The sequence below is a fragment of the Falco biarmicus genome, chromosome 8 (assembly GCF_023638135.1).
Source record: "Falco biarmicus isolate bFalBia1 chromosome 8, bFalBia1.pri, whole genome shotgun sequence".
Classification (NCBI taxonomy): Eukaryota; Metazoa; Chordata; class Aves; order Falconiformes; family Falconidae; genus Falco; species Falco biarmicus.
Genome location: NC_079295.1, coordinates 12,545,604 through 12,559,213, shown reverse-complemented (window position 1 = coordinate 12,559,213; position 13,610 = coordinate 12,545,604). Strand labels below are relative to the sequence as shown.

Genomic DNA, 13,610 nt, shown 5'->3' with positions numbered 1-13,610 from the left:
AGTAAGTTGTTTAAATGTTAATCATTAATAAATCATCAAGGAAATAGTAGTTGTGTTTTTAAAAATAGTTGTTAGCCTTACTCTTCCCTTCATTTAATTTCGCCACACCTGTAAGAGCTATGCCATTACTGACAAAGCTTGTATTTCCACTTTATTGTTATGCCTGCTGCCAGATTGGTGAACCCAGATTGTACAATGCAGACATTTTTATAATTTAATATGCCATAAATCTTCCTGCTGAAAACCTATACATCTTCCTGCAGTTTCTAAAGTTGCAGCAATAGTAGTATGACAACATAACCCTGCTGCTGCTAAAAGTGATGACAAAACTGTTGACTACTGAAGTATATGCATTCACATTTACCAAGTTTGATCTTGGTGACATCTGCTTTCTGTTATCATGGTTTCTCCATTCACATATAGCAAAGGTTTCCAGGCTTTTTGATGTGGTTTCTGTGAAATCTTAACCTTTCAGCTACACCGTATCTTCCCTAGATGTGCACATTTTCTCCTTCTAATGAGCAGTAAGTGTTTAAAAGCAAGAGGAAAAAATGCACGCATTGTAGTTCCAAACTTGACACCAGACCTGACACTCACATTAGCAAGATGCTGCCAGTTATGTGATTGGCAGCATCTTGTGTCTGTGTGGGCAGTAACATCTTCTGTCGGTGGGTTCCAAACTCGCTTTTCGTGTCTGTCTCCGAGTTGAGATTGGTATACCTTCTTTTCCTAATCAGGTCTTGGCAGCTCGCTGACACCTTTGCTGAAAAACACTCATTTTGCAAAGGGTGGTAAGGGACATTCCGTACTTGAAAACATCTGGTCTGCTTTGTCAGGCTCTATTTAAAGAGATTATTTTTTGTTTTAATGTATCTGCTTGCATGTTAGAAGAATATTGTTAAAAGTCTGTGACTAACCATGTTACAGCGATATAAACTATTTAGTATTAAGTCTGTACGGCTGCATGTTAAAAATACCTTGTATCAGAAGTTCTTGTTTACTGATATTTTTTCCCTGTTCTGATATTTGGCATGTTTTCAAGAAATGCAGCTGTCAGCACCATTTGCAATGAAAAAAATTATAGCAACCAGAGGTTCTCCTCATAACAAGAGGATCTTGTAAACAGCCTCACGAAAAGTGTAGGCGTTTAAAACCACGATGCTCTGCCATTACTATAAAGGAAAGAGTAATTTTTCCCTCCTGTGCCTCACCCTGTTGTCTGTGCGGCGTGGAGAGTGACTGACTGCTTTCACGTCGCAAACTACATTAGTAGTTACGGAGAGCGTGAAAGTTCTCCGGTGAGCTCTGTAAGCACAAACTTTATCACAATCAAGTGACTTTGACTCCATTTCAATCCTTAGTTTTTCTAATTCTAGAGGAAGAAAGACTGGGTTATTAGATCATAGATGATTCAGTAATAATGGAGAAAAACTCCCGATGAACTTTCACAGTGTTGGTATCATTCCACTTGCATGGCTATACATCAATTACAAATTCTGCGATTGTTAATGTTTGAAACTTCCAGAAGACTCCATATGGCTGAAAAATAATTGAATATGGAATTAAAAATTGGCTGCTGTTGTTTTAGCTGCAGGTGAGAAACAAAAAAAATGGCTGTTAGCAATAGTATTTGTTCTTATTTTGCAGTGCAGCTGCATGGGAAACATCTTTATTGCAACTAGAAATAATATATTTGATATTTTAAAAAATTAATTAATAATATAACGAAGATGCTTTGTGTAAAGTTATTAATATAGATATTATTTGTTAGGTACTTTGATATTGAATACCATTTTATTGTTTATAAATTCAAATATGGATTTGAATGTTTCTGATGTTTTCCGCAGACTCCAGTAGTGACAGGTCAGATCCAACCTAATTAATCAGTACATTGTTGCTAGGTATTCCGGACTCTTGGACACAAAGCTGCGGCAGAAAATCATCTGATAAGGGCCAAAGAATGAGTCAATAGCAGACTTAAGATCAGAACTCTACGTTCTTGCTTCCCGGTTTCATTCTGAATCATAAATTATCTTGTAACTGCTGAAGTGAAGAAGGAGGTCGGTAACAATTTAATTACATTTAGGCTTCTCCCATTCATTTCTACACTTCCTAAAAATCTATTAGTTTAAAACCGCTAAAAGAACAAGATCATCCGATTCTGGTTTCTAATACGAAAATGCCAACTGAAAATTAAATAGAAGTATTAATATGCAAAAAAGGCACAGATGGCTGCGCCATTATAAAAATAAATGAGATTAGAAGCCTAATTCTGAAGCCTGTCCCCCATGCAGCAGGCCGGGGAGCCCAGCATCCCAGCTGGAGGTGCTGCCGCTCCAGAACAGGTTGCCGCTTCTCCTTGGCACTCACTGCATGGAAATCTCACTAGCCCTTAAAAATACATGCTTTTAATTACCGTGGCTGCAAGAGAGAAGAAAAAAACCCAACCAACAGCGGTGATGTGACTCATCTAATTGGCGAAATGGCATTTTGCTGGATCCGCGGTACGTGGGCCTACGGCGGCAGCTCAGGGGGCACGGTGAGCCACTGCAGCGGCTGGGGGTGGGTGGCTCCCACAGCCCCTCGCTCCGTCGGGGTCCCAGGGCTCCGTGGGGGTCCCGGGGCTCCCCTGGACCCCTGCTGCCCACCGAAGCGGCCTCAGCCCACCACAGCCACCGGCGACGGCATTTGGGTGGGGATGAGCTGCGCCACGCTGGCCTGAGCATCACCTCGCCATGTTCGGCCGGTTAAGTAAGAAAAACGGGGCCTTGTGAAACACCTTGAAGGAAAAACCTTGACAACTCCCCCCCCCCCGGTTCCTCACGGTTTCGAGGCGCACGGCGGGGCCACCCCCAGCACACAGTCCACCGGCTCTGCCGCTAAGCACAGCGGCAAGGGGAACACCGGGCAGTGGCGCCCGCCCAGCGCAAGGCCTGCGCCCCGTGGCTGCGGGCGCTGGGAGACGCCGCCCGCCCCGCTCGCCGCCGCCCGCCCCGCTCGCCGCCGCCCGCCCCGCTCGCCGCCGCCCGCCCCGCTCGCCGCCGCCCGCCCCGCTCGCCGCCGCCCGCCCCGCTCGCCGCCCGTCGCCGGGGAGCTGCCGCCGCCCGCCCCGCCGCCGCCCGCCCGCAGGGGGCGCCCGCGAGCCGCACCACGTGACGCGCGCCGCGCCGCCGTGGCCACGCCCCGCGGAGGCAGCAGCGAGCCAGGCCGGCGGCGGCGGCGGCGGCGCGGGGAGGCAGCGCCGGGCTGGCGGCCGCGGCACGGCGGGGCTGCGAGCGGCGGGGCCCGGGCCGGGGGGCGCGGAGCGCAGCGGGACAGGATGTCGCGGTCGGTGCTGCAGCCGAGCCAGCAGAAGCTGGCGGAGAAGCTCACCATCCTGAACGACCGGGGCGTCGGCATGCTCACCCGGCTCTACAACATCAAGAAGGTGCGGGGGCCCCGGCGGGGAGACGGGGGGAGGAACCGCCCCGGCGCGATCCCCGCCGCCGCCGCCCGGTCCGGGCCCCGGTCGGCCCGGCGCTCCGCCGCGCGGCTCACCCGGCCGCGCTGCGGCCTAGCTGCGGGGCCCGAGAGGCAGGGCGGGGAGGCGGCGGGAGCCGCGCCGCCGCCGCGGCGGTCAGGCGCTCCGGCCCGGCCCGCCGCTGCGCCGCCTGCGGGCCCGGGGGGGCGGCCGGGGCTGCCTGGGCGGCCGCCGCCTCGCCGCCCGGCGGGAGGGAGGGAGGCGCGGCGGTGCGTGGCGCCCGCAGGCCCGGCGCCCCCCGCCGCGGGGCCTAGGCCCGACGCGGCCCCCGCGGCAGCCGGTTCCGCCCGGAGCCGCTCCCGCCCCGCCGTGCGTGAGTCACGGGAGCCGGGAGTGGGCTGCCTGGCCCGGGCTTTCCCACGCCGAGTTGCGAAACCTGTCGGTGCCGAAGGGAGGGATTTGAGGTAAAATTAGTAAGTTTAATTGCAATAAGTTCGAGGCGCTCGGTTGCTTAGCAGCTCGCGGCGTGCGGTGGAGCCCAGGCGTGAGGCCGCCGCGGGTGCCCCGGGGCTGCCCGCCCTCCCCGGGACCGGGGGTCGGTGCCTGCCCGGGCGCGGGGGTCGGCGCTGCGGGAGCCGGCGGGGCTCCGCGGTGGTGGCCAGGGTGGGTCACCTCGCCGTGTTTCGTTGGTCGCTCTTCTGGAGGAAACCGTCGTGCTTTCCTGCGTGGGGGGACGCAGTTCATGGCCACCCCGTGTGCCGGGTGCTCGTCTGCCCTTATGGGCTTAATTTCCCGAACGCGCCCACATCGTCTGAGCGTGAGCAGCTACTCTGTCCGCTTCCAGTAACGAACGTTAGTCGGGATTTTGTTGCTTTGCCTTGAATGCAGTTGTTTCGGAGAGGTTTTTCTTATTTCAAAGAAAATATGAAGTTACTACGTTCAAGCAAGGAGCACACCCTAGCAGCCTTGGCCTGTTGAAATCTCTGTGCCATTCCCACGCTGGGTTTAGCTGGCCGTGCTGCAGCAGTAGCAGGAGTTAGGGAGTTTTGGGTGCTTGCTTGATCGCCCTGGCTTCTGAACGTGGGGTTCTGCCAGGAGGGATCCTGCCTGATGGATCTGAGCTGAAGGATGCGTTTTGTCTGGTTGGTTTGCTCATGTGGGAGACTTGTACTCTGGCAGTAGTAAGGGGTACTTGGCTATACAGAGTGTGATGTTGATTTTAATTAAGGCAGTGTTTCCAGGAAAAAGCCAAATGATCGAAGTATTCGGGAGGCAGCGTTGATCCAAAGCAGTGTCAGTGGTTGATGTACACTTGCATGTTTCTGCAAGTCTTCACTGACATAGCATTCATATTAAACTTCTGTAAATTCTTATCTTTCTGATACGTAAGTGAGGTTCCTTTTAGTTGACGGTTTCGTATGTTGGAAATTTGCTTCAACTTAATTGTAACAGTATAATCACGCTTTTAACACAACACAGAAATCCCCTGTTTATAAAGTGTCAAAATGAGGTTTGTGCGTGTGCTTGCTATCCTTTGAGATTAATACACCAGGTGAAAAACAGGGCAGGAGTATTTCCCCTGAGCATAGCTGTGCTTTCAGGGGAGAAGGCAGGAAACGAGATGGGAAAAATTAAACCTCGTCTTCACATACAGCTATGCCTTAACTGTTGTGAGTGCGAGCTCTGTTTTTGTTACCAGTGTTCTGATTTGGAGACACGTAGTTGTGTTAAGCGGTCCAGTGCCTACAGACATGTTTCTGTGTTTCTGCTGGCATGTTTAGCTGGCAGAGTCCTGAGCACGTTTGCCCATATGGTGGTAGCGTCTGCTGTTACTCGTGTCAGTGAAGTGATGCAAGTGGATAGGTTCTCAGTAGGGGAGCACCAGCACTAGAGGTGACACCAGTTCTTCCTGCAAATGCCGTGAACCAAGTCCAAAATTGCATAGGTTTTGCATACAGAGAGGGAGGAGGCATGACCAAGCAGCTTGGTTATTGTGTGACATAGTTTTGTAGATCTGGAGATGTCCCAGATGCAAATCTGTGTATTCATACAGTGATTTGCAACTCAAGTAGTTTTATTAAGCTGCAGTCAGTACTGCTTGACAGTGGTGGCTGGCTAGCTCTGATGCTGAGCCCCAGAAGTCTTGGGATTGATTACTGTACTTTGTTGTGGACCTCTCTTCATCCCAGCTGCAGCATAGCTGGATGCTTGGGAACCCTTTATGTGGTTGGTTTTGGTTTTGTTTTTTTTTTCCCTTTTCCCCTCTCTGTAAACAGTCAATTCCAGAACTGCTATTTAAGAATCTCATAGCTTCCTCCTTGAAGGTGATATCGAAACTCAAGTTACTAGAGATAACCACACAATATGTGGTATTGCGGTTAAAGGAAATGGCTAAGACTTTTTTTAATAAGAGGAAGTGAGAGCTGAAGTATTTGTAGCTGTCTTACAGATTGCTATAGATGCTGTCTAGGGAGTAGAGATTTTAAAGGATTAAGAATTTTCTTGACTATTAGAAACAATGTAGGAAAACTTTACTTACCAAGGAATTACAGAAGTTAAAAGCAGTTAGAAACTTGCTATTTATACCTCATCTTCCTATGTAAATTTCAATTTTAATGTCATCGTGCATCTAGCTGTTAATTGTTCATAGTTTCCTGTTTGCTGCCCTTCTGTGCTACTGTTGTCTTCTGAAATAATTTGAGGTTGTTTTAAAGATAAGAGTATCTAAATGTATGGGGTTTTGCCTCTGAAAGAGACATGGAAAATATGAACATTGGAGTTACCAAGGTAATAGTGGATGATGAGACAAAACTCGTATTTTATCTGTAGGGAGGTGGAATTTTTGTTGCTGCTGTTATTTTGAAGGATGACCCTTTGCTTGCAGCTTTCAGCTCTTTTGTACTGGGACCAGTATTAGTCCTGGACTTGGAAGTCATACCCTTGTGGTTTCTCTCCTGGCATGTTCCTTCTACTTTTTAAGAATTTATTGGCAATTATCCAGGCTGACAATTGTAGTATTGTTTACCACGTAGCTGTCAATACTTGCCTACAACTAAACCTCTATAAATCAAAGAGAGCAGCACTTTTTTCATGCCATTCTAGTTCAGATGAAGCTTGGATTTTGTGGTTACCTTTCAGAGCAGACTGAGACACTGTTGGTAAGCTTTGTGTAATGCTGCCAGGACTGTCAAATAAGTGTGTTGTTCAAGAGTGGTGGCAGAGAAATAATCTTGTTTTCTCTGGGCCTGTCTTTTATTTGTTTGTAAAGCCCTTGGATACCAGGAAGTGTTTACAGTAAGAGATTTCATCTTAAAATACCTGAACTATAGATTTAGCCAGAGCAAAGCAAGAGAGTGTGATTTTGATGAATGTCAACAGAACTGCTGGGGATAAAAGTTAAGGTTTTGAATTATTTAGACTATATGTTATTTAAACATGATGAGTCTGTTATTTAGCATTAATTGCTTTGCTAGCAATGTTGTGCTATTCTTCACACTACAGGTTTTACCTTTGTGTGCAAAATATTTTCTTAAAAAGTCATTAACAAAACAAAATCTTTAAACTTTCTCAATTCTGATTACATGGTATCTGAAAAATGAGAAACCTAAACCAATTCTTAGATATGAACTGCATAATCAAACTGAAGTCATAGATAAGGAACAGAATAAATATTTGCAGGGGCTTTAGCTGACTTGATCTTTACCATTCCAAACTAAAAATGCAGTCCCAATCCTATTGTGAATACCACATAACTTAGTATGAAGCCAGATTTAAAATCATTTAGCAGGTGATTAGTTGCCAGTTACTTCTTTTAAAGATGAATAGTGGGGATACTGGATTTTTACCTTTACTGAGAATGTTACTTGTTAGCCATTTGAAAGACTTGAGTACTTTTTGTTTTCCCTATTTATTTTCTCTTCTGCAGCAATTAAAGTACATGCTCTTTTCAAAAGAGCAAGAGAAGACATATGCTGTGAGGGGAAGAGGAGGGACTGCATCAGGTCTCCTGTGGTAAAACAGTGACAACTTGACCAGATCAGCCAAGGCTGGATAGAGGTCAAGTATTACTTCACCAGCCTTTTACGCTGCTTGTGGCATCGGGGTGAAGAAAAAGATCCCGAGAGCTCTGGAACTGTATTGAAGAGGATTGACAAAGTCTAAACATTGCAGGGGACAGTGGTAAAAGCCACTTGATTTTTTGGTGAATAGAACCAGTCAATAAAGTGTACTGTTGCTCAGGCACTAGAGTGGTTCTTCAGGAAAAAAGTGGGAGATGTTTTAGGTGACTGGCAGAACATGGAGAAGTTTCCAGTCTGCAGAACTCTGAAGTTTGGAAGGGTGTAGGGTTAGATCACCCTTTTGACACTGAGCTCTGTGCTGGAGTGCAGAGCTTTGAGCTGAGAGGAGCAGCTCACAAATAATGTAGTTTTGAATTCCAGGGTTGGTATTGGAAAGAACAGATAATGTCTTCAGGTCATTGGGAAGGGTCTTAGGGTTGGGTGTATCACTTCCAGTGCTTGATAGGTGTCAGCGGTTCTTTGAAGGGTAAATATGACAATATATGTTTGTCTGTCTGTGTCTGTGATCTTGGAAGAATGACTCTGAATACTGTTGTGCTGATAAGGAGAGGAGGAAGCCCCAAACAAACTCCTTATATTCAGTGCTGGAAATAAAATAGATAAATTCCTGTGCTCAGAAAGCAAACACAAACTGATGATACCATGTCACGTTTTCTTTAACTCAGAAAAGCAACTGATTTTGTAAAGAAACAATAAGATTTTTCTAATGCAAAATATAAAAATATCCCATGATTATCTTCTAAAATATACAGAGAGAAAGCCAGGTGGATTTATCCTTCTGCATCAATTGTAGCTGCCTAGAATTATCTTGCATTGGCTTTTTTGTTTACAAATAGGAATTGCTCTCCCACTCCCCCACCCCCAGTTACTGTTCATTTGCCCTGCCATGTGCTGACAGAGAAACAAACCCAGTTTTAGTTGCAAGAGACTTTAAAGGTCATGTGCAGAGGAGATACACCTAGAAAGTTTTAACAGTTCCCATTACAGAGTCAAAATAGACAGGGCATTCCCATTGCCATGCTTTCTTTTATTAAGATGTCACTTTATAAACTAAATTTAGGGAAAGTTTTGTGGCAGTGAAACTTCTTTGTTTTTTCTTGGCGTTTTACCTGCTCCATATTTGATTAATAGAACCAAGTGCTTACTTAAACAGGTGCTACAACCACAAGAGGATAAAGTAAATTAATCACTGGACAGATAGTGTCAAACCTAGTGTGTTTCTTTCGTTGGCGAGGTGACAGGTTGCTCTAGTATGGGCAACTGAGTAGATACTTTGCACATTGACCTTAGCAAGGCTGCTGACGTTACCTCATCAGATTGTTCTCATGAACAATCTAAGGAAGTACCATCTGGATGAAATTGTAATGATGAAAGCAGATGGATAACCATATTAGGGAACAATTTTGAAGATCTCACGGTCAGCCTGGGGTTCAGCAGGGTTTTGCTGGGTGACTGGTTCCAGTCACTCTTTGCATTAACAACCTAGATGAAGACTACGATGTGCTTAATAAATATGTAGGTAGGTAGCTGAGAGAAGTTAAAGAAATAATGAAGAACCTAATTGGAGTTCAGTTTGAGCTTAACAAATTGTAGCTGTGGTTTAACAGACTCCGAGGTGGTTGAGCAAGTATGATTGTAAGCTATTTTGTGCTTAGTGAAATTGGAAATACAGAATGAAAAGTAATGAGATAGCGAGTCTGCAGAAAATAGCCAGGAAATATTAGGGACACGCCAGGGCAAACATGAACCGACCAAGTTTTGCTGCAAAAAATCAAGGATGACATGAAGTTTTATAAATGTGTGAGCAGGATAGCCTGAAGACTTTTGCCCTATGTGGCATGCATTGACACTTATCCAAAATGTATCTGTTTGACACAATTTTCAAGAAAGGTGGACAAAATGCAGAAAGTCCTGACCAGAATAATAAGACCGACCAGCGGTGCAGAAAATTTCACCTATTAGGAAAATGGGAAGATTATTTTTAAAGTAAATTGATAAGTGCTACAGGTTTCTGAGTATTTAGGACTGCTGTAGAGAGAAGGGGAATGGTTTGTGCAATTCATTATAGCCACAGAGATCAAGAACTGATGGATTAAATCATAGCAAGAAAAGTTCTGTTTAGATCTTAAAAATTTCCCGTGAAGAAAGATCATTAAATATTGGAAAAGACTCTGAGAATGTTTTTGAATGTAGCCTGTTGGAGACCTGTAAGTAAAGATTTGGCAAACATCTCCCAGGGGCAACACAGACAGAGTTGATAATGCTTTGGAACATGAAAGTAGGGGAGGCGATTTCTCAAGATCCTTTCTAGCCTTGCCTTACTGATTTCACATGACTTCACGTTTTAGTGGGTTGGATCTCTGAATATAGATACACGAGGATTTGAAAGACATACTTTGGGGTTCAAGACACACCAAATAACAAATAATGGTGGGGAGGACATATTGCTTAGTTCTAGGAAACATTGGACTGACTTTTAATACTTTTAATTGTAATTTTAATTTAATATAGAAGTGCATTTTTTCAAACTTTTGAATGTTAGTGCATGAAAAGTGCAATAGCAGTTACATGTATAAAATTTTGAGCCATATTTTTATATGTCCAAGGCATATAGAGACTATCAAAAAAACAGTTTGAGACTTTCTTCTGATTCCCAGATCCTGGTTGGATCATGGAAACAATATAGTTCTGGTTGAACCTATTAGCATAGTTTATATATAAAAATACAGGTTTACCTTTTGTACAAGTATTAATGTAACTGCAAACATCAGTAATGTAACTTTGTATAAGATTACCCAAGTGATACTGGTGTAGGACAGTTAAATTTTAGCCATCAAAGCTATTCAGTTTACTCTAATAATTTGTCCATGTGTGACCAACTAATTCTTGCAGCTGCTTGCATAGATGTGAAGAGGGACAAGGATTCATTCACAAAGGTTACCTGGTAGCATCCTGTTTAATAACCAACTAAGGCTTCCACAATGCAGCAAAATGCAGTTCTGGTAGGCGTGATCAGAGATGCTGAGGTGGTGTGAACTGTTTCCTTATGTATTCACCATTCACAGCAGCTTTTACTGAGAAGAAGAGTTGAATAATCAGTAGTTCTGCTTTTGCAAAATTAGAGATTGTCAGTTGGTGTAATCTCATTATTTTAAATGTGTGACAGAAACGAATAAATACTACATTTTATTCTACAGAAATCTGGAGTTAATGATGAACCTGTCTCCTTGAATGTTTTTTTGCTATGTATTATTTAGTATTATTTATAGGACGCATAGATGCAAACCAAGCAATCGAACTTACAGATACATTTTAGGGTGAAGCCTTTAATGCCAGCAGCTATTACAAGAGGGGAACAGTTTTACTTTGCATGCCTGTATGTACAGGAGATTTTCTCATTTTTTTTAATATGAGAAATCGTAATGTATTTCCATTTACTAATGTAAGTTACTAACTCGGGGGATGGTGCATTTTTTTGCTGTCATTGAAATTTCATCAATTTGCTGGTGAATTCACAAGAGTGGTTTTTAGTGCAGATTCATTTGTAAATGAAACTTGAAGGTGAAGTGATTTGTTGACTAAGATGATTTCAGTCTGTGTTGTCACAGTCCAGTGGAACTGTGCGCAGCAGTGTTTTATCTCAAGTCTGCAGTAACAGTAAATCAAGTTCTTTTGAAGTAAAAAAACCATGTTAAATTACTGCAAAAAATGACTTGGGTTTATAATCATCTACTGATGTAGGAGGTTTGGGGGATGAAATGGGAAAGTACTGATTCAAATGGCCCTGTTGCTCTTTTGTTGGGAAACGGCCCTGCTAATAATTTGGTATAGGTTGGGCTTAGCAACAAAAAGAACAATGTAAAAAAGGTATTTCTATAACACAGTAATGTATTTAGGCTTTTTTTTTTTTATCATCCTACACCATGTAACTCAGGTAATTCTTCTGAATGTTCTTGCTCAAGGACACATGGCAGGTTTATATAAAAAGGCTTGAGTGAAGTTTAGGTGTTCTAAATGCAGGTTTGCACCCTGTCTGTTGTACCGTGGCTTTGCAATAGACTTGGCAATGATTGCACCTGAACAGAAACTTGCTTTTATTCATGTCACATCAGCTGGATATATGCAGTATTTTTGTTGATGGATGGGTTTTTTTGCTCTCCTCCAACATTCTCTGATCTTAAGTAGGAAGTAAAATGTTAAGCTTTGATTTTTGTGGTGATACCTGTAACTGTATTGGGGAAAAAGGTCTCTTTGCTGTATCTCTTAATGTTGATGTATTCTGGGCCAAAGGCAGTTGTACTGGGTTCTCTGTTCTTGTTTAGGGGCTGCTTACCTTAAATGTAGATGTGAAAGAAGTTTTTGTTGTTGGATGTTTTCTTGTTGGCCACTTCTGAATGAGCACAACCTAGAAAGGATAGTGATATAGTATTCTTAATTTTCGAAGTGAATATAGTATAGAAGAACCTAATAGCATCACGTGAAGAACAGAGTCTGAATTTTGTTTAGTAATAATAATCTAGCTATCTAGATATTGGTAGTTAGAAAAACACTTCTTTAATTCAAAATGTATGGCATAGTGGTGCATCTCTGACAAGTACATGTAGTGTGATCTCTCTGAAGTTTGATGACCAGTGCGAATCTCTTACGACAGAAATCATATTGTTCTTGTTAAGAGTTGGACGCACAGGATCAGATCAGGAAAATATGTTCACTTCATTGAGATCTTGTTGTAGCAGGATACCATTCTAAAGCGCTGTGGAAAGAAATGCTGTCTAACTTGATAGAAATCCAGTGCTTGAGTTTTTCTCCCCCCCCCCCCCCCCCCTTATTACTTGAGGTTAGTCTCTAACAGTAGCTGTGCATCATCTTTTTCAGCATAACTGCTTGACAGCTGTTTAGTGATGTACAAAGGAATTTAGAGATGACTGCTGGGAGATTCTTGTAGTATAGTATTTCGGGGCTGAAGCAGCTGGAATCCCATAGCTTCAGAGCTGTATTCCATGAATGCTGTGCTGATAAGAACATTTTTAATTCTTTAATTTCTTTTTAATGCTCAACAAATGTTGCCATTCTGTTTTCATGGGTTGGAGGGTTTTTTTGTTTGGTTTGGGTTTTGGTTTTGTTTTGATTTTGTTTTGGGGTTTTTGGGTTTTTTGGGTTTTTTGGGTTTTTTTGTTTTTTTTTAAGAAATGAAGAAAAGTTACTGCAAGACACTTAGGGGAAAAAGTGATATCTGAGGCTGATTGAGAAAGGGCTACTGCATCTGGCTAATTCTCAAAATTTTGAATGCTGGAGAGCTGTATATGGCAAAGTGATCTTTGTATGTTGTACCACCCTGTTCCTGCCTGTTACAGTACTGACAAGGGATTTTGTATTAACTAACAAAACTGTTAAAAGCAAAAGCTACCTTCTTAACTATATTCTAAGACCATTGCCCTCAATGTCTTTGTTCTTTCTGCAGTACAAAATTGTGGTTATGTGCCTTATCACACTTTCACACTTCTGCGAAAGTGCTAGGGCTGAGATTTGTCTTTTCATTCTTTTTTGCTTTCTAGAGTAAACAGCAGTGAGCTTGAGCTTCGTAGGTATGTTTGCCATTTTAGGAGAGTTTTAGCTTATGTAGACAGTTCGGCGTGTGATACTGAATGCAGGTAACGGTATGGATGAAAAGTGTTGGTGCAACAACAGCTAATAATCAAACATCATCTCTTAGAAAGGAACTGAGCTGCTGTGAAGTCTGGGAGAGGAAAGGGAAAGGCATCGACCCACTTGTTCGGTGATGTCTGTTGTCCTCTTTCTATTCAGTCCACGTAGGTAGCCTTGTACAGCCTTTCAGGAGCTGGAATTTTGAAATGTATGAAGGGTATCTTTAACCTTCTATATCTTGCAGCAGTTTTGTTTCTTATCTATGGATTGATCTTGTATGGTTTATTACAAGGAAGAATTACAGTTGCTTTAAGCGTGATGTTAGCAAACAAAAAATGGGAAGGAGCAGAGTTCTCTTGCACATTCAGATACATTGAGGGGATTGTCAGTTAGACTCAGGATAGTATTAGTCATCTTTTGGGATC

The 13,610-nt window shown here is 43.5% G+C and overlaps 1 protein-coding gene across 4 annotated transcripts in view; it reads left to right on the top strand.

The window, feature by feature from the left end:
- Positions 1 to 3,202: 3,202 nt before the first annotated feature.
- Positions 3,203 to 13,610, top strand: part of NCKAP1 (NCK associated protein 1) — a 61,154-nt gene continuing 50,746 nt past the window's right edge. For 3 of the 4 annotated variants that reach the window (XM_056348922.1, XM_056348920.1, XM_056348918.1), the window contains exon 1: positions 3,204 to 3,427. In XM_056348922.1, the coding sequence (XP_056204897.1) occupies positions 3,320 to 3,427 (108 nt within the window). In that variant the 5' untranslated portion in view covers positions 3,204 to 3,319. Of the gene's footprint in view, positions 3,428 to 13,610 lie in introns of all 4 variants that reach the window. The other variant, XM_056348919.1, reaches the window with a different exon arrangement.